The sequence below is a fragment of the Lemur catta genome, chromosome 22 (genome assembly GCF_020740605.2).
Source record: "Lemur catta isolate mLemCat1 chromosome 22, mLemCat1.pri, whole genome shotgun sequence".
In the NCBI taxonomy this organism is placed as follows: domain Eukaryota; kingdom Metazoa; phylum Chordata; class Mammalia; order Primates; family Lemuridae; genus Lemur; species Lemur catta.
Genome location: NC_059149.1, coordinates 8426343 through 8445813, shown reverse-complemented (window position 1 = coordinate 8445813; position 19471 = coordinate 8426343). Strand labels below are relative to the sequence as shown.

Genomic DNA, 19471 nt, shown 5'->3' with positions numbered 1-19471 from the left:
TCCATAAGAAAACAGTTTCTAAAAAATATTTTGTGGGTGAGTGCTAGAAATCATCACTAATACCAGTTATAACATTTTAAAGCCAAAGAGCAATGTTAGTTCATTTATAGAATTTGGGTCAGTTATTATTTTATCCCTAGAACTGGACACATACTCATGTATTATATACTATTTCTGGATTTGTAAAGTCATAACAGAGAAATCTCCCCAAAGAAGATAATATTCTTCACACTATATCTAAATACATTCTACCTGGAAGACTTGGCCTTTGTAGGAACCTAAATGTTGCCTCCCTCTACTCTGCAGCCTTTCTGCCCACACCCCAGTCATCTTTAAAGATGCAACTGTGGCCAGGCGCAGTGGTTCCCACCTGTAATCCCAGCACTTTGGGAGGCTGAGGCAGGAGGATCGCTTCAGTCCAGAGTTCGAGGCTGTAGTGGGCTATGATCGCGCCACTGCACTCCAGCCTGGGTGACAGAGCAAGACCCTGTCTCTAAAACACAAAACAAAACACAATAAAATAAAGAAGCAATTGTCTGATTTCCAGAGAGGCAGGGTCATCACCCAAGTCATTACAGCAGAGGGAAGGGTGGTCCTGTTTTTAGGATAATTAGAACATCATCCACATGGCAGATGTGAGTCTCATGGCCGGGAAATATCTGTTCTGAGGATCAAGACACCACTGAGATACAGGTTGAGTATCCCTTATCCAAAATGCTTGGAACCAGGAGTGTTTCAGATTTCAGGATTTTTTCGGATTTTGGAATACTTGCTTTTTTTTAATATAATAAGATATCTTGGGGATAGGACGCAAGCCTAAACATGAAATTCATTAGACATAGCCTGAAGATAATTTTATATAATATTTTAAATAATTTGGGTGCATGAAACAAAGTTTTGACTGCATTTTGACTGTGACTTGTCAAATGAGGTCAGGTGTGGAATTTTCCACTGTGGTGTCATGTTGGTGCTCAAAAAGTTTCAGATTTTGGAGCATTTCAGATTTCAGATTTTCAGATCAAGGGATGCTCAACCTGTATAAAATGAATTTTTGAAGGGACCTTAATATAATCCTGTTCACAATCATGTGGACTGAAATTTAAGGCAGGTTCTTCCTGTACCTTCATCTAAAGGAGCTGAGATGCTGAAATGCCCCAGAGGAGGTTGTACTGTTAGGGGCGAGGCAAGGCTGCTATGACGAAAATATCTCGTGACACAGTAGTGCGAAGAAGATAGACTTTTACTTCCCTCGTGTAGAACAGTCCTTAGGCAGCTATTGGTCTAGGGCAGCGGTTGCTCTGCTCCGCAGGTCAGCCTGGCTTGTCCTATTGCTCCACGCTGTCCCAAGTGTCCCTGTCCTCCATACCACAGAAGCTGGCTCAACTTCAGGCAGGAGATGTAGGACATGCAGTTTTCTTTTCAAAGACGTTGCCCCAGGCTGGGCGCAGTGGCTCAAGCTTGTAATCCTAGCACTCTGGGAAGATGGGGCAGGAGGATTGCTTGAGCCCAGGAGTTGAAGACCAGCCTGAGCAAGAGAGAGATCCCATCTCTGCTAAAAATAGAAAAAATTAGTCTGGTGACTGAAAAGAGAAAAAAATTAGCCGAGCGTGGTGGCATGCACCTGTAGTCCCAGCTACTTGGGAGGTTGAGGCAGGAGGATTGTTTGAGCCCAGGAGTTGGAGGTTGCTGTGAGCCAGGCTGACTCCTTGGCACTCTAGCCCAGGCAACAGAGCAACGGAGGAGACTCTGTCTCAGAAAAAAAAAAAAAAAAAAAAGACATTGCCCCAAATTTGCACTTACCCTTTGCAGACCTGAGACCCAAGGCCACACCAGCTGCTAAGAAGGCCAGGAAAAAATGTGTGCTCTAGCTGGGTGGCCATGTTCCCATTGAAAACTCAGAGGGTCTTTTCCAGAAGAAATAAGGAAATAATGGATGCTGGGGGGTGGGGTGGTGGGAATTAGACTCTACTATAGTATCTTGTGGAAATTCAAAGGGTAATGGTGCTTAAGGCACACAACGCTGAAGAAACAGTGTGGTTTTTCTTTTTTATCTTAATTTAAATTGTGTGTGTGTGTGTGTGTTTACAACTGGTACAGAAGGAATAGAGCCATGAGTTCTGTTTCACAATCTGTGTGGGAGATATCTTTTGACAGTTTTATCAAGTTTCCAACAGTCAATTTTTTTTGTTTCCTTTAAGCAGACAGAGGTCAGTGTGACCCCCCTACCTCCATAAATCAGTATTTTCACTTGCCAGGTTGAAGCCAGTTAGGCCACTCCTGAGCCCCAAGGATCTCTTTTGCCTTCTGGGCAGAGATGAATTAATTTACCATGAAGTTAAAGCTTAAACTTCGGCCCCTTACTTGCTAGGGCCCCTTCCGCGTCTCTGGTGTGGCTCTAGCACTGTGTTCATGGATCCTTTTGCATTTTTCTTAGGGCTCCCCAAATTCTTAAGCTTCCTGCTTCACAAAATCAGGCCTTGACAAGCTGTCCCATGCCTCCTTTCCCCACTAAACCCCACCAAAGTTCCTACTTTTTCCCAGATGGGGAGAGGCTCCCCAGTGGTCTGTTTGGCCTCAACAACATAGTTTCTTGGAAGAAACCACCCTAAAGGGAGGTATACCAAAATCGAGAGCACCCCAAAGAGAGAGATGCTGAAATTAACCCTTTTACATCTCCCACGGAAAGTACACCTTTTATGCTCGACCCTATTTTGTGCTCCTTGGAGGACTCTCATTTGTATCAGTAGGAGTCCCCACAAAAATCTGTTTTGATGGTACCTGGACTCACAGGCAAATGCCTCCCTGCACTGAGGGTTTCACGCCGTGGTCACCAGGGGATCCCTCAGAAGAAACCCACAGGCTGCCCAAGGCCCCTGGCTCCCCCTGGGCACTCGGGGAAGAGCACACCTGCCTGCAGCAGTGACCAGTGTCATGCCTGGTGAGCAGTGTCACCTCCTCGCTCCCCATTGCACTGTCTGTGTCATCAGAGCTCGCTGCTGCTTATGTTAATTTCTGGCAGGTCTGGGTTTTCCCTGTAAGGGCCCCTGTGGCCGGGACTTCCTTGTCACTGAAGAATCTTCTATTTGTTCCACTTTCAGATTTGAAAAATTAATCTCAATCAGCCTGAAACATTGTTCCCGGAGTGGAGCTTGACTGTGTGTGAGGAAGAGGAGGAGGAGAGGTGGATGGAAACGGGCACAAACACGTATTCTGCCTGTAATTTCAGGGAGATCAGGGTCTTCTGAAACCCTTGCTTGCTAAGCCCAGATCCACAGCCTCTGCTCTAGAGGTGGAAAATGTAGCCAGTTTAACCTGTTAAACAACAACAACAAAAGGGCCATAATAATACTTTCCTCATGAGAACATGGGGATAAGGGAGTGGGAATTAAATGAGATAATTCACATAAAGTGCTTAGCACAGTATCTGACACATCGTAAGCAGGTATAACTGTTCACTTTTCTGTTGGGGTTTGAATAATCTTACTGGTTTGCACAGTTCTTTAGGTAGTAACAATACTAACAACCTTTGTTTTTCCCCAGCCTGTTGTTTGCCTTTTAATTTGAAGGCTCACAGTTAGAAGCTTTACTTTTTTAATGTAGCCAAATCTGCATTCTTTATTTTGCATGTGATTTCATTAATTACTTCCAGATTGGACCGTCATCCTTCCTACAGAGCTTTGACAGATTCTGTTGCTTCTAGATTGTTTTCTCCCCAATGGTTTGATTTTTATTATTTAGCCAGCTAATCCATCTGGAATTTATCTTGGTATATGCTCTGAGGTAAGGGTTTGACTTGATCTTCTTTCCCCATTGCCAACCAATTACTCTCCAGCCATTTATTATTATAAATAATCTTCATTTTCTCTATATATTATGACATCTTCTTTGTTATATAATAAATTCCCCTATCTTGTAGGATCCTTTTCTGGGCTTCTTATTCTGTTTTACAGAAACAATAAAGATCTGCCTATTTCTGCATAAACTTGTCTTAATATCTTGTAGGACTAATCCCCTTCTTAACTCTTAGTGGTGCTTGTTTTTTTTTTTTTCTAATCTAAAATATGCTCACCAGTTTATTTTTCCAGATAAACTTTTGAAAAATATTGACAAATTCTAAGAAAAATCCCCTGGGAATTTTGACTGAAATCAAATCAACCCCTCTAAGTTAATTGGGTAGTATTGCCATTTTTACAATGTTGTTTTACCAACCTGGAACACTGTTATGTCTTTCCATGTAGTCCGCTAGTCTTTTAGCTTATATTTATCAGTGAGAAAATGAGTGATTTGTTAATATGTGGATTTTTAAAAATTAGCACACATAAAAAGGATACATTTCCCCTCTCTGCTTTGTACTATAACAGAGAAATAAAAGGACCCATTTTCCTTCAATTTTCACATGTAATTTTAGGACCAAAATAGGATATGAATAGTTAAACTTTTATTACAAAGAGATAAAAGCCGGAAATTACAAGAGGCTGCAAATCATGTCATGGAATTTGCTTCTTAGTTTCCCGTCTTTTTATCTGTTAGAAATGCAGGAAGATTATTGGTCACAAACACATGAGCTCTTGTAATGAAATCCCTTGGAATCCGAGTAAGGATCAAGGTGGCATGGGTGGCACAATTATTTTGGGAAGCTGTCTGTGGTTTTATTCTTTCTTCTTGGTGGACCTTTCTCCCCACATCCTCCTACCAGTGAATCTCTGCTGCCCTTCCCATCTGCGATCCCAATATGTTCCTTTCTAACTTCCTAGCGACAATGTCTCATAAATCAAAAATGGGGACATGTGGTCTCATGAAGGCTCATAAATGTATTTATGAGAATAGTGAATAGAATTTTTGGTATCAGGATAATCTCAGAAAATCTGGGCCATATGATCAATGGTCTTCTAATCTTTGGGAACTTTATTTCATTTTGGAGGTGAGGTAGAGGAGAAAGGACTAAAATGGCTGCAGAAGAAGGAATATTATTCTATTTCACTTTCCTAAATTCCTTCAGCCTCTTTCACTCAAGCCTTAGATTCCACCCTCCCTCCAACCCAGGTGAGTGAAGTAAAGCAGCTATCTCAAATTTGGAGCAATGTTCCTGATTAGAAACTTTAATTTATAAGAAAGGTGGAGGAGGATTCAGATGGCTTTCTTGTCTGAGGCTCTAAGTGTAAAGCTCCTGGACTTGGACTCTTTTTTAATGCCTAATCTGCTCAAAAGGAATCTGAGTTCAGCAGAAGGACACAAAATGTGCAAAATCAGTAAGAGTAGTCTTCCAAGATGATATTCCTGTTTAACAGGCTCTATACTTACAATAGTGTTGTTTAGCAGGAAAGACCAAACATACCTACTGAACAGAATGTTTCTAATTTAAAGATAGTCCATGCTTTAAGTAGATCGTTGTATTTATTTTTGCTTTGCTTGTTTTCAACTTTGGGTTAGTGGTAGTTGGTGGGAAGAATTAGGGATGATGTTATTTTCCTCACTTAGAATAAACAGACTGACCTAACTGTTGATATCTTTTGCACTCAACAACTGCTTCTTTAATACTCTTACACTTAGAGAACTAAAGTGAACTTTCTTGTAAAGTTGATAAACATACAGTCACGATATTTCATGAGAATGAGAGAGAACCTCATAGAACTGGCTCCTTAATGACACTAGTTTAGTGTAAACATCATACAATTCATTTATTTTTTCCCCTTATCTGAAAGCTGACACAGTATAACTCTGCTATATGGCAGTTCTGCTGTAGGTCTGATCTGTTACCTAGGTAGAATGGCATACTTTCTGGGGAAATCAAACTTTTGTGTTACAGAATGAGATAGATCAGAGGGTGGGTGTGACAAGAGTTGTTCCCAGAGTAAAGCACCTGGACAAGGGTCTCTGAGCAGACCCCAGGAGGGGGCTTTGCCAAGCCTTTAATGGATGCAGTCTGGTTCCCTGTTAATCTTCCCGGAGCTTTGAAAGAGTATTAACTGTGGACATAACTCTAACTTTTCTTTTTTAAAAAATCAGAAAGGAGCTTCTGTTTACGATATAATTTTCAGTATGATACGTAGTACAAATTCCCTGACTTTAGTGTGTTTAAGTCACCAAAGTGGAGGGAAGATCATAATTCTATAGGTGATTATAGCCTACAGGTACAGGACAACTAGGATAACATCTGATCTTGCAGGGTTAAGACTGGTGTCTTACCTGACTTAGGATACTACAGGATGTCCCCAAGTCTCCATATGAAGGAAAAATTTTGTAATGAATATTTTGTAAATAAAGGGTATATTTAGCTACAATTTCCCTGTGTATGGAGACTTTTGGGACACCCTGTATTATTACATCTTAGGGACCTTCCATATTTAAATATTTAGGGGGAAAAAAGCTAAGGGCTGAAGGTTTTAACCACACTCAGGGAATTCCCCACTATGTCTTAGAAAACTCATCCAGGGCTCAGGACGGCTCTCAGAAGGCAGGGTAGGGGCCGGGAGATGTTCTGCTGAAGTTCCACTGAGATGCCTAAACCTACCTGCCATGTGCTGTTTCAATTCCATACGGGCCTGTACTTCTCCTAAGTGCCTCAGAGCTGCCCAGCAATTTTGGTGACATCATCAGTCTGACATTCAATCTTACGTAAATGAGATGTATATTTTGCTTATCAGATTCTTAGGTTAGAAAATACAGGTACATAGGTTTTCCTGCTGGCCTGGCCTTTCTGTTTAATCAGTGGTTACTTATCTCTCTTTATCTCTCGGATTCCCTATCTCCTTCCTTCCCTCCCCCACTCCCTGAGCACCGTCTCATACACAGATGCCTGCTCTTCTCACTGGCTGCCCGAAATGCAGTTTCCGTAGCAGAAGCAGAAGTGGTTTTCTCTCCCTTCCACTGTAATGGTGTTCGCATTGTGCATGGCCTGCGTACAGTTCTGGTGCCTGTGGAACAAGTGGAGTGAGAGACACTAATTGACGACTCCCTTTGCCCATCCTGGGCTCGGTCTAAGAAGGTGCACAGAGGGCTTCTGTTTGCCCTGCAGTAACAGAAGGTTTAAACTTAGTAAGAACAGTTAAAATACTGGAAGATTTCTTATCCAGGATTTCCATTTTGCATGGGAGGTTGTTGGATGGCAATGCTGGGCAGTAGAGACTGGGTAGGACTGTCCCTTAGCCATGGCAGGGTCCTCCAGGTAACACAGCTACCGCCCAGGGCTTGTCACTCCCTTCCATTACCTAGGTGGGCATTTGTGTTTGCTCCCCCACCCGGGAGCAGGGTCTCACTCCCACAGGTGCACAGGACCCTTCACGGCTGGCCCCGGCCTGCCTCTGCCCCTCTCTTCCTGCCACAGCCCACAGGCATCCTCGGGTAGCTGTGCTACTAAATAGAGAGTGGTCCGCCTTGTTAAAGAAAAATGTTTCATGACACTTAATAAATAAGGAAGACTTCATTTAAGAAGAGACAGCCGAAATGGGATTTTGCAGTAGTGGAGAGAGATCTGGCTGAACTCTAAACACAAGGACAGATGGGGATTTATAGCCAAGAATCGGGGTGGGGGTCCCTGGATAGAAAATCACTGAGCGGAAGCATTGGGGGAAGGGGCTTGATGGGATTCCTGCTGAAGGCCGGCCAGGGTGATAACGAGGGCGGGGGACTCTCCCTGAACTGACCTGGCAGGATCCTTGATAAAACTGGACTTCACAAGGGCAGACAGGGAAGCCCAAGGTCAAGGCTTAGAGGACTTGGTGTGGAGCCTGACTAGGGTCAGGTGAAGCAGAGTCTTTGTCAGCCTGTTTGAGTTTGCTTACGTATATGGCTTGTTTCGTTTGTATCAGAGAGACTCATTTTGCAGACCTCTCCAGAGCACTGATGAGCCATAAGGTGTATCCCTGGTCTGGCCACCATTTGTGGAGTGTTGCAAGGTACAGTTGACTCTTGAACAACATGGGTTTGAACAGTGCGGGTCCACTTACATGTGGATTTTTTTCAAGAAAAATTATAGCAGTGTGCCTGCCTCTCTTGCCTCCCCTTCCGCCTCCGCCCCCTCTTCTGCCTCTGCCACCCCTGAGACAGCAAGACCAACCCCTCCTCTTCCTCCTCCTCGCCAGCCCACTCAACGTGAAGACTGAGGGTGAAGACATTTAGGATGCACTTCCACTTAATGAATAGTAAATAGATTTCTCTTCCTGATGATTTTCTTAATATTTTCTTTTTCTCTAGCTTACTTTATTGTAAGAATACAGTGTATAATACGCATAGCATACAAAATATGGGTTAATCGACTGTTCATGTTATTGGTGAGGCTTCTGGTCAATAGTAGGATATTAGTTAAGTTTGGGGAGAGTGAAAAGTTATACCCAGTTTTTGACTGTGCCAGAGTCAGCACACCTAACCCCTGCATTGTTCACGGGTCAACTGCAGTAACAAATTTTTGACTTTTATGGTGTATTGATCCAAAGCTTCTGGGAAGGGCAAGAGGCAGAGGAAGGAAGAGAACAGATGGGCCCTTTCTGTGCTTAAGGTCATTTCCAAGACAAATAGGTTTCATTTGGTTACTTGGTTATATGTTTGCAGACATTCTGCTTGGTGAGGCTGAGGTCATAGCAGCAAAATTATGGTTTACCTTGGTTAGGATATCTGTTGTCAAACATTGCCCATTCTTTCCCAGAATTACAAGAAAAGTTATATATCAGCCTCATCACTGCACTTCTGGAAAACAAAATCAGTTCAAGCTATGGAGTAGTTACCTACTTTGTTGCTGCTCACACTAAGTTCAAGAACTTGCAGAGGAGTGACTTTCAGAAATGGCATTTGCTTTCCTAGTTTCAAGAAGTTGCCACGTAGGTCAGGCTTTATCTTACTGGGGCCGTCACTAGTCCTGGATTCTGTGCTTTGCTGGTTCAGAAACTTGTATTTTTCCAGGAGTCATCAGGCTTTAGAAATTTGTCACCCTAGCCAAACTCACCAGGACTATTTGTAAACTAGATTATTTATTGTTTTTACACATTTATTGAGTGTGTGGCCCTGTCCTAATCTCTGGGGAAAGTCCCTAAATGGCAGGGACAACATGGTCCCTGCCCTTTAGAAGCCTGTGGGACAGATGTGGAAATAAATATGTTATATATAGTGTGCTAAGTATACAGTGACCTTACATCCTGGTCTTCCTGAGACTTCCCTGGTTTGTGCCTTGTTGTCCCTGTATAACTATTAAGAATGCTCCCTTTCACTTCCAAAACCATCTAAGGCCACAGTAAGTGTCTATGAATGTTCAGGGTACAGACATGATAGAAAGGAGGGCCCATCAGCCTGCTTCCTGAGTAGACACTTGAGCTCTAGGCAGTGAAGAACATGTTGACAGCCAAGGACTGGGAGCATAGGGTGGGGTGGGGTAGAGGTTCCTTGGGGAATGTGCTAAATTCTGCAGGCAAAGGGACATTGTTCCTGAAGCAGCAATTGGTTGGTTCAAGCTAGACATTGTTTCCCAAATTTATCCTGTGATAACAATTCCCCAGGACAATGGGTAAACATACAGACTTCCATATCCTGCTGGCAGTTTGCATTAGTGTTTTTGTTTTTTTAAGAAGCTCTCCTAGATGATTCTTGGGCATATTAAAGGTTCACAACCAATTCTCTACTGATTTCATGCTAGGAATTCAAAAGGGCAGGAATAGGGGAGAGAAGGAACAGCAAAATTAGAGCAGAAATCACAGATCAGCCAGGCAAGGGTGACCCCAGGTGAGAAAGTGCTCAGAGACAGAAGCAGGTGGGAGTCATTTACAGTGTATCTATGAAAAAGGGGGAGTGTGGGAACTAAGTCAGTCACAACAGGGATGCAGAGGAATGAAAAGATCAGAGAACTATTCAGGAGGCAGAATGAACAGGACCCAGTGGATGCCAGTTACTGATTTACTGCAGTAATATTATTTCCTGGCAACAGAACATTTGGGTCAAATCAGGAGCCTGGGGGACTGTATAATCTGAAGGTTTACTTGGTGAACTTAAACCTATAAACACAAACAGTTGGATAGTGTGGCATATTTCATGTGGCCCTCCTGCCTACTTCACTTTTTTGTAGTCCCTAGAACACTCATAACAGTTGTGTTTATCTCTGGGAAGAAGCGGGACTGAATTCTAAAGCATCCCGACAGACATCCCAATCCTTTTTTTCTAGAGAGACTCTTGCCCTTTCCTTATGGTAAGACTACCAGCCAAGTCTTATCTTGTGTTATTTTTACTTCTGTTTTCATTATCGAATGTGTAAGACAGTCATGATTCATCTGCAAGGTATGTGCCAACCCCTTTCAGAGGAGAGGGTCAGTTTCTTGCAAGTTTCAGCATGCAGATTTGGGAGCTGCGCTCTGTGGGAACTTGCAGCACCTCACAGATTCACCGCAATCACAATAGTACAAGAAACACCTCATCCAGGCACGGAGATCCGTTGAGCCTGGTGTTTGAGGCAGCTGATTCGCTTGGAAGAGGGTGAACTGTTGGTTTGGAGAGAAGCAATCCCTAAATGAAATCCTTCAATGGGAAATGAGGAAAACTACTATTTCTCTTTGCCTTCAAACGTAAAGCTGTCACCAGGCCTCTTGGCTTACTACAGGAAGTAGCAAACGAAGTCAGAAATCGAAGACTTATAAGTTATGAAAAGAAAGCCTCAAAAAGGAGAATAAGAAGCCGATCGGGCTGTAATTTCACGGGGCCATTTTAGCGCCCATTAGCCCAAGACCAGGCCACTTCGGCGGCCACGGGTACGGTTTAGGGAGGGACAAAACATCTTAAATTGCAGTCCTTGGCCACCCCCTGCACTGCTGCTGAGGGATTTCTAAATGCTGGGAGTGACAGGGATGAAGATGAACAGGCTGGATCTGCCACGCTGCCGTTATCAGGGAGGGGAAAACACCAGCCTCAAAGTTGTTGTTGTTGTTTTTTGAATGAGGGGCTTAACTTCCGTGCAGTCCAATCTCATCAACGCCCTTCAGTCCCAGTGGCAAGATAAAAACGTAAAAGAATGACAAAGCAGGAGGAAAAGCGCAGCGCACGGACTCGGAAAATGGACCTTCTCCGGCCCTGACGCCCGCCCAGCCCCGCAGCCCTGCCCGCAGCCGGGGCGCGACCAGCGCGGCGCCGCGGCGGGGGGACCGGGCGCGCGCGGACTTCAAAGGCTCCGCCCCCCGCGCGCGGTAGTACGGTCCGGGGGGCGGCCCCGGCGCCGCTGATGCGCCGCTGATGCGCCCCCGCCGGCCGGGAGGCGCGAGCCAGAGCCCGGAGCGCGAGCCGCCGCGCCGAGCTGCCGGGAGCCGCGGGCCGGGGCCCGGAGGAGGCCCCGGGGAGGCGTCTTCGTGGCGGGGGAGCCGGGCGCGGGCCGCCGCGTCGCGCCGTAGGGGGCGGGGGACGAGGAGGCGGCCGCGCTGCAGCCGGCGAGAGGAAGCGCTCCGCCCGCGCCCCCGACGGCGCGCGTTTAACCACATCCGCGCCCGGCTGGAAACGCTGCCTGGCGCCTGTCACCGGTTCCCTCCATTTTGAAAGGGAAAAAGGCTCTTCCCCTGCCCCTGCCCCTAGGAGCTGGAGCCGCGGGAGCCGCTCATGGCGTTCAGCCCCTGGCAGATCCTGTCCCCCGTGCAGTGGGCGAAATGGACGTGGTCTGCGGTGCGCGGCGGGGGCGCCGGGGAGGACGAGGCCGCTGGGCCCGAGGGCGACCCCGAGGAGGAGGACTCGCAAGCCGAGACCAAATCCTTGAGTTTCAGGCAAGTACACAGCATCCCCGCGAGATGCAGACCGCTGCCGTCACCATCCATCCATCCGCGGCTCGCTCTGTGTGCGTGTGTGTGTCGCCCGCCCGCGTAACCGTGTCCGTGGCAATGGCTGCGTCCCCGCCCGTGGCCAGGTCCCCGCTGTGCATTCGAAAGTTCAGGATGTTCTGTCCTCCGTGTATTTTCCGTCCCCCGTTTCGCTAGGGAGCTTTCTGAACCCGACCCGGAATCTGCAGTCTCTCCGCATCCCCATTTGCCTCGGTCGCTTTCTGTAAGCTTCGACCTCCCAGCCCCTGCCCCGATACACACACACACAAATGAGGGTCGCGTCGCTGATCACACCCGGTGGGTCTTAGGGCCTTCCCGGGGCCCCACTGTGTCCCACAAATGCAGCCGCGGTCATTGAAGTCGCGTGATGACAGGCCCCTGGCAGCTGGTGAGAAATGGTGGTCTCTGCCGAGCTGTCACCCTTGTGATTGCGGAAGGCAGGTGACAGCATTCCTAGTCTCTGGCCGAGTGAGCTCCAAACAGGTAGAGGCCTGCCGAGGAAAAAGGAATCGCTAGAATGGGCTTCATGTTGGGGTGGGACCAATATTAATTTTTAAGTCTCAGGGAAGGGGCTCTTCTTGTGAAAAAAGCAGTCTGTTGGGAAAGTGCATTTTTCCGGTATCGGAGGGAAGGATGACCTCAAAAATAAATGGTGCTGGAGAAAAGCTGGAAAGAATGGAGGAGATTTCAGAGATAGGAAGCTAGACCGGGAAACTAAGGAGGGCACTGCTAAAACTCCGCCTCCTGCAGGCCCATCTGTGCTGAGGCTCAGCTGATTGTAAAGTTAGACAAACATGCTGGACTTTGTCGATATATAGATTTGAAAGGGTGTCAGAAATACCGTTGAAAGTGGTAATTCCTCATTTTTCCCCTTTGGCAGCTCGGATTCTGAAGGTAATTTTGAGACCCCTGAAGCTGAAACCCCGATCAGATCGCCTCTCAAGGAATCCTGTGATCCCTCACTAGGATTGGCAGGACCCGGGGCCAAAACCCAAGGTAAAGAAAAACTTTCATTTTTCTGCTTCTTTTATTTTAAGGTTTTGAAACATATAAATAAACGAAGAGGGGAAAGGTGTCAGTTTAGACCCATTTGAAAGGGTCCAGATTGCCTCCTTACTCAGAAAGAGCTGTTTTAAAGCTCCTGGCTTATTTGAAAGGTGTTTTTGTTTTTTTCAAAGGAGTGTGGTGATCAGAGGCTTTCTTCCCTGAGTAGAGTTTGACATTTGCAGTATGAGATTATCATTACCAGACATTCTTCAGCCCCTAGAAAGTAAAGATGCGTATAATAATGCGCTGTGGTATGATTCTGTTTACATTTGGCTTCACAAATTCCTCAGGCTAAGTTGCTTTCTACCAGGGTGTGGCTGGAGACAAAAATTATAGGTAAGAGTTGACCTTTTTTTGATGGGGCGGAACCTTAAGAAGTTGCTTCGAATTGCTTATCTCGCACCTCCACGCAGGGGCGGTGGGGGGCCCTTCAGTCTGCCTAAGAAAACCTGGTCACAGGTCCTCGCCCAGCCCTGAGCCTGCCCTTCACCTACAGAAGCTTTCTTTGGCTGTCCCACTTAATTAGCAGAAACCTTTTTTGTCCCATAGCCAGTTCTGAGTAAAATTTCACCTGTTCCAGTAGAATTCGTTTGTTTATTCAGTAAATAGAGTGTGATTCAGCAGTGAAGTCCTGCTCTCACTGAGCTAACGGAGAAGGAGATGAATGAACCTTTTTAAGGGTTACAAAAATATTTATGTCACTTGTGTTAAGATTTATGGAGAAAAATAAAGCAGGAAAAGGGGGAACAGGGAACATGGAGTGGGGATAGGGAATGCTGAAGGGAGTTAGGGAAGCATTAGTGACAAGGCGACTCAAGCAAAGACCTGAAGGGGGATGAAGGGAGCAGGCCTTGTAGATTCTTGGGGAAAGAAAGAACCCTTCCAGCCGAGGGAATGGCATCTGCAAAGGTCTGAGGCACGACTAGCCTGCCATGGGTGAGGCCCTCTGGTGGGAGGGCTCATGGCACGTTCGAGGACAGCCAGTGTGGCCAGAGTGGAGTGAGTAGGCAGGGAGCGGGAGGAGGCCCAATATTGTAATGGTGATTTATGATTTGCTTTCTGAGTGAGGTGGAAAGCCATTGGAGGGTGTATTACCTTCCTAGGGTGGCCGTATCTAAGGACCGCAAGCTGAATTTATTCTCTCACAGTTCTGGAGAACTGAATTCAGACCTAGAAGTCTGAAATCAAGGTGGCGGCAGGGCCATGCTCCCTTGGAAGGCCCTAGGAAGAACCCGTCCTTGCCTCTTGTGGCTCCTGGTGGTTGTCTGTAATCCTTGGTGATCTTTGGCTCGTGGCAGCAGAACTCCAGTCTTTGCTGTGTCACACGGTGGTCTTCTCCCTGTGTGCCTGTGTGTTTATGTGGCCTTCTTATAAGGACACCAGTCATTAAAGTTTGGGCCCACCCTAATGCAGTATGACCTCATCTTACCTTGATTATATCTCCAAAGATAATGTTTCCAAATAAGGTCACATTCACAGGTACCAGGAGTGAGGCCTGTAACATGTCTTTTTAAGAGACAGTTTAACCCACAACAGAGGGCTTTGAGCAGAGAGATTGTGCTTTGACTTGTTTTTGAAAAGGCTCACTGGCTGCTGTATGGAGAGGGAACTCTAGGCTGGATGTCCTTTTTATGTGGCTTCTCTATTCCTGTGTCTGACGCTGTCATCCTACAGTGGTAGATAGAACCAGCTCCCAGTTATCTAGTTACCTTATTTTTTAACGGCCTATGACTTTCTCCTTTTCCCAGTTACTGTATTTTATTGCTTAGTAATTTCTTCACAGGTTACCCAGGGAAGTCAGGTCACTCTGGTTATGAACTGCCTGATGGAGCTAGAATTATTGATAAAATGACATCAGCTTTTGTGATTTGTTTTTGCTTTAAATTGAGAGCTCCATGCTGTGCTTATCCTGCTGAGAATTCAACAATAGCCTCAACCCACCCTGGGCTGCATTTTTTCATTGTTCCAGGCAAGGATGTCACGGGAACAGACAAGTTTATGTAGCGGGGAACTTGTGTGTGGCACGTAGCTGTGTAGACTCCCAGTGACGGAGACACCACTTGTTTGTCATAGCTTCCCTTTTCTTCTCTAAAGATTGGCAGATCACAAGGGAGATTTTAAAGCTGGAAAGAACTATTTGGTGGCTTTCCCATCAAATTTAAATAAAACTCATAAGACACATGTTAAATAGCTGTTTGAAAGCCTCTTTGAATTGCCGTCAGCTTGGGCAGCCCTTCCTTATCATTTTGTCAGTTGCAGGACGGATTCATGCTGCCAGATTCTTTGCCAACTGAATAGAGGCCTGGATGGCCTAGGCCCCCAAAGCCACAGAGACCCTATTGTTTGTTCCTTCCTGTGCCAGTGACTCTCACACTCTTTTTCATTCTCTCTAAAAGGAAAACTTATTTAAAAGTTGTAGATGAGGAAAGCTATGTGGTGTAGTTCATGATTGCAGACTGTAATTGGGGGCGGGAGGACGGCGTACAGTCTAGGAAACAACCCTGCCTATTTTGAAGTCTTTCAATTTAGGGTCTTTAAACAATAGGATGATTGCTCATCAGCCTGTAGTGTTCTGCCTTCCGAGACTCCTTCCACACAACATCTGGAGCCAGTCCAGAGTCTTGTTGATGGCCTTGTCATGTGTTCAACCAAAGCACAGTTCTGACCAGGGAAGATTTCAGTGGGCAAAAATTCCTTAGGAGTCATTTCATGTTGAAGTTTAATTTCTGGAACCATATGGTTCCCTTTCTCCCGAAATTCTTGATTATTTTTTTCCCTGAGAAAGTTAGTCTTTCATAGTTCTGTGGTTCCAGGACATGGTTGGACAGCAGTTACAGATTATATAAGACGAAATCATTCATGAGTCGTTAGGCAGTTAGGAGTTGGAGTTAACATATGTAAAGATTCTGGCTTCTTGGTATATAATGGCCCTCAAACATGTGGGCTCCATCCCATATACCATATCCATGGCTCCATGCTGACTTCCATATAATTCTTTGAACTCAGGGAAACATTTAAGTCTATTTTGAAATAACTTTTCTTTTTATTGGAACTATTTTAGGAACTTACAGTATCTAAACTCTATAACGACTCTTCCTAAGCATTGTGTGCCAGGAATTAAACAGTGGATAAGATTGTAATTTGTTTTTTTTTTAAAGCCACTGATAGAAGCTGGTTTTAGACTACCTGGTAAAATAAAACTCTAGCCAAAGAGATTTCTTGAAAATACCAGACTGATGGCTGTAAATTTGGGCTGGAAGTTCGTATTTACTATCTGTCTGCTTTCTCCCACAAAAGATGTTTAAAGCTGCTACTGTTATATTATTCTTTCTCTTTGCTGGGAAATATAATATACTGGTGCAGAAACATCCTTTTTTTTCTTTTGGTGCTTATAGAGGACTCAGGGGCTGTGGTTTTGTCCACTGTTTTAGACACGAAAACTGCAGTGATGTTACCTGCCACTTGAGTTCCTCCTCCCCCTCAAGCACACACACACATTTATTTACAGATTGTTATCTTGGTTTAAGAAAGAGAATCTTAATTAATACAGAAGCTTTCCCATCACCCGTGAAACAACTAGTTAAACCTACCAGTTTGATGTGTTAATGAAATGCCTAGGTATTTAAAAAACATACTGTAGTTCTCCAGAAAGAAGGAGAGGGATAAATGAGACCAATCCACAGGTGTTTACTGCTGCAGGCCTCGTGGGGAATGCAGAGTTGTTTGTTGACCCAATTTTGGTAGTCTAGCTCAGAATCAGCAAACTGTGGCTCAAAGGCCAAATCTGGCCTGCCACCTGTTTTTGTATGGGGTTTACATTTTTAAATGGTTGGAAAAAAATTTGTGATGTATGAAAATCATATGAAATTCAAATTTCAGAGCCTATAAATAAAGTTCATGGGAATACAGCCATGCTCATTTGTTTAGGTGTTGCCTATGGCTGCTTTCACACTGCAGAGCGGGGTTGAGTACTTGGAACAGAGACCAAATGTCTGACAACAGCCTAAAATATTTACTGTCTGGTCCTTCACAGGGAAAGTTTGCCAACCTATATCCATACTGTGACAGTTTCAGTAAACTATAAAATTTAAGTAATTTGGGATGATGACTTTAGGAATAAAGAAGAAAGGTAGCAAGGCCGTATCTGATGAACCGTGGACTCTGGGTGCCCTTCGTGTGTGGTCGGGAGGTGAAGGGAGACGCTAACGTGGGCCGGCTCTGTGCTTTGCAGAGTAGGATGATGTAGTTGGGCTGTCAACGTACCTGATTTTCAAGTAACTTGAGGATCTAATTACTTAAGGAAATAAGGGAAGAATGGGGAAAATGTTAGAATCATTTAATACAAGTACAAACAGAATTTTAACTTTTGCCCATTATGTAACCTTGGGTGTTTGAGAGTTTGTTATTTGTGCAGATCTCTTAAGAAGTTAATAGGGTATATTTATTGGAATGTTTTAGACCATATATATATATATATATATGTATATATATATGGTCTAAATATATATATATATCACTTAGAACAGAGGTCTTGTTAAAATCTGAGACTTCAATTTTTAATTCTAAGGTTTTGGGTTATATATTTAAGCAAATACTATGAACATTTTTCATTAGATGCATATTGAAGTATTCCATTTAAATCTACAAGCATGTTCTCCTAGGAATTCAGTTTGATGTCCTCTCCCTGCCCCCGACTGGAGATTGCTTTATTAGAGTTTCCTAGAAACAGTGGGACTAATAAGGACCCTAAATGCTACATAGTCCAACAATCCAACCCATGTGGCTCCTTCGACAGCATCCCAGGCGAATGCTTTTTAATTTAATTCGTATTTTTTATTGTGATTGGCTCTTCCACAGTTTGATTTTTTTATTATATGATTCTGTTTTAAGATATTTAAGACTGGAAAACCTTAGCAGCATGATACATTTCCATTCTTTCCAGGTTTCTGGCTCTCAAGTTGGAGATTCCAACAACTTAATAAATGGGATCAGAGCCATGTTTTCCTTGTTGTTTTATTTATCACAGTAAATAAGCCGAGTGGGAAGCACCTCTGCTTCTATATGGTGCTTCACCCAAGAGAATGTCTTCTGAGGGAAAAAAGTATAGTTTTTCCAGCAGAGACTCGAGAGAGTGCAGAACCACAGCGGAGCAATAGGGTTTGAGTAAAACCCTCCAAGGCGGGTGAGCAAAGCCTACCTCAAGAAAGTAGAGGTTTTGGTAACTGTCACGTTGGGATTTTTCTTTTAAAATGAGTACTAAAATTAAGACTTTCTTAAAAAATACTATACTGATTAAACTCATTTCAGAATTGCATACCTGAGCATCACACAAAGCAGTATAACTCATTTGATTGATTCTTGTGGCAGAGGCATTTTCCACGGGGTAGTCCCGTCTAAAATTCTACTGCTGCCAGTTAATGCCGCATGTAAAAAGAGGCTGTAGTCTAAAGCCATTCGAACATTTAAAGAGTAGTCATTGTATGTTCTTCAGGTGACCAGTAACTCTGCCCATAGGAAGCCTTGGGGGTATAAAACATTTTATCACAATCTCCTAAACCCAGTGGTGGGAGACCGGGGTTTACCCCCCAAACAGCCATCTCAGTGGGGATTTGATAACCAAGCGTTGCTATATTGCCTGGTAACTGTTTAAAGCTGGGTCTAGAAAGACTTTGCTGCTTGTTAGTTCAACATCTCACCTTCACCTGTCAGTGTACATGAGCCTCATTTTACCAGTTCACACCAGTGTGACTAGAGCCCCAGCCTCACAAGGGAATGGAAATGGTAGGAGTATTTTATTAATTCGCAAATGAAAAATGTTTGACAGTTCTGTTTGGCAGATGCAAGTACTCTCCTAGCCAGTCCACGTACCCTCTTTCTTATGTCATTGTTAGAAATATAACGATAAATGATTGATTGGTCTCCATCTTTCCTGCTGTAAGACTGCCATCTGCCAGATCACCTCCTTTCTGTTTCAGCTGTATTTATTTATTAGATGTATTGGAAGCAAGTAATTTTTGTTTACAGCATCTTATTTGATTTTTAAAACAACGATGCTGTGAGATAGGACTCATGTGGTTTCCATTTCACAGATTGGGAAATTGAGGCCAGAGCCTTTATTACTAGTAGTGGACCTTGGTCTTGAATTCAGCCCTCAAGACTACAGATCCAGACCCGAGCCTTTTGGGACATATTATACAGCTTTTCTCTCCAAGGAATTCGTGAGTCTCTTTCTTCACTGTCTGAAGAGAACACTTATCAAAGGAAATAAAGGTTCTTAAAATGTTGCCAGAACAGGGTGTGTGATGAGGAAAAGCATCCTCTAAAATAAGTATCCTGTTAAGTCATAGCAGTTAAAAAAAACCAGGGGATACATCTTCCACATGTGTTAACTTGGCATATATAATGTCTGAAGCATAAAACGTATTTTAGGAATTTTGAACGTCAGAAGTTTGGAAGCTTGCAGCACAATTTAGCTGTAGATTAATAGGAGCAAAAATCCTCACTGGGTAAGCAGTGCAGTGGCATTGAAAACATTTTGCTTACCCAGTGCTTAGCTTTAGCTTGTCAGTGAAAAATAAAGGAACTGACAAATTCAGTGTTAGCTTTTGCTTTCCTTCTCCGCCTGAGTCATGCATGGGTGAGAAAAGGCA

The 19471-nt window shown here is 44.3% G+C and overlaps 1 protein-coding gene across 6 annotated transcripts in view; it reads left to right on the top strand.

Moving 5' to 3' along the window:
- TACC1 (transforming acidic coiled-coil containing protein 1) overlaps positions 1–19471 on the top strand; it is a 103318-nt gene that overhangs the window by 41094 nt on the left and 42753 nt on the right. For 2 of the 6 annotated variants that reach the window (XM_045535847.1, XM_045535846.1), the window contains exon 1: positions 11289–11720. The exons of 1 other annotated variant lie outside the window; for it this stretch is intronic. In XM_045535847.1, the coding sequence (XP_045391803.1) occupies positions 11560–11720 (161 nt within the window). In that variant the 5' untranslated portion in view covers positions 11289–11559. Of the gene's footprint in view, positions 1–11231; positions 11721–12654; positions 12771–19471 lie in introns of those variants that run through there. 3 more of the 6 variants (XM_045535843.1, XM_045535844.1, XM_045535845.1) reach the window with 3 other exon arrangements.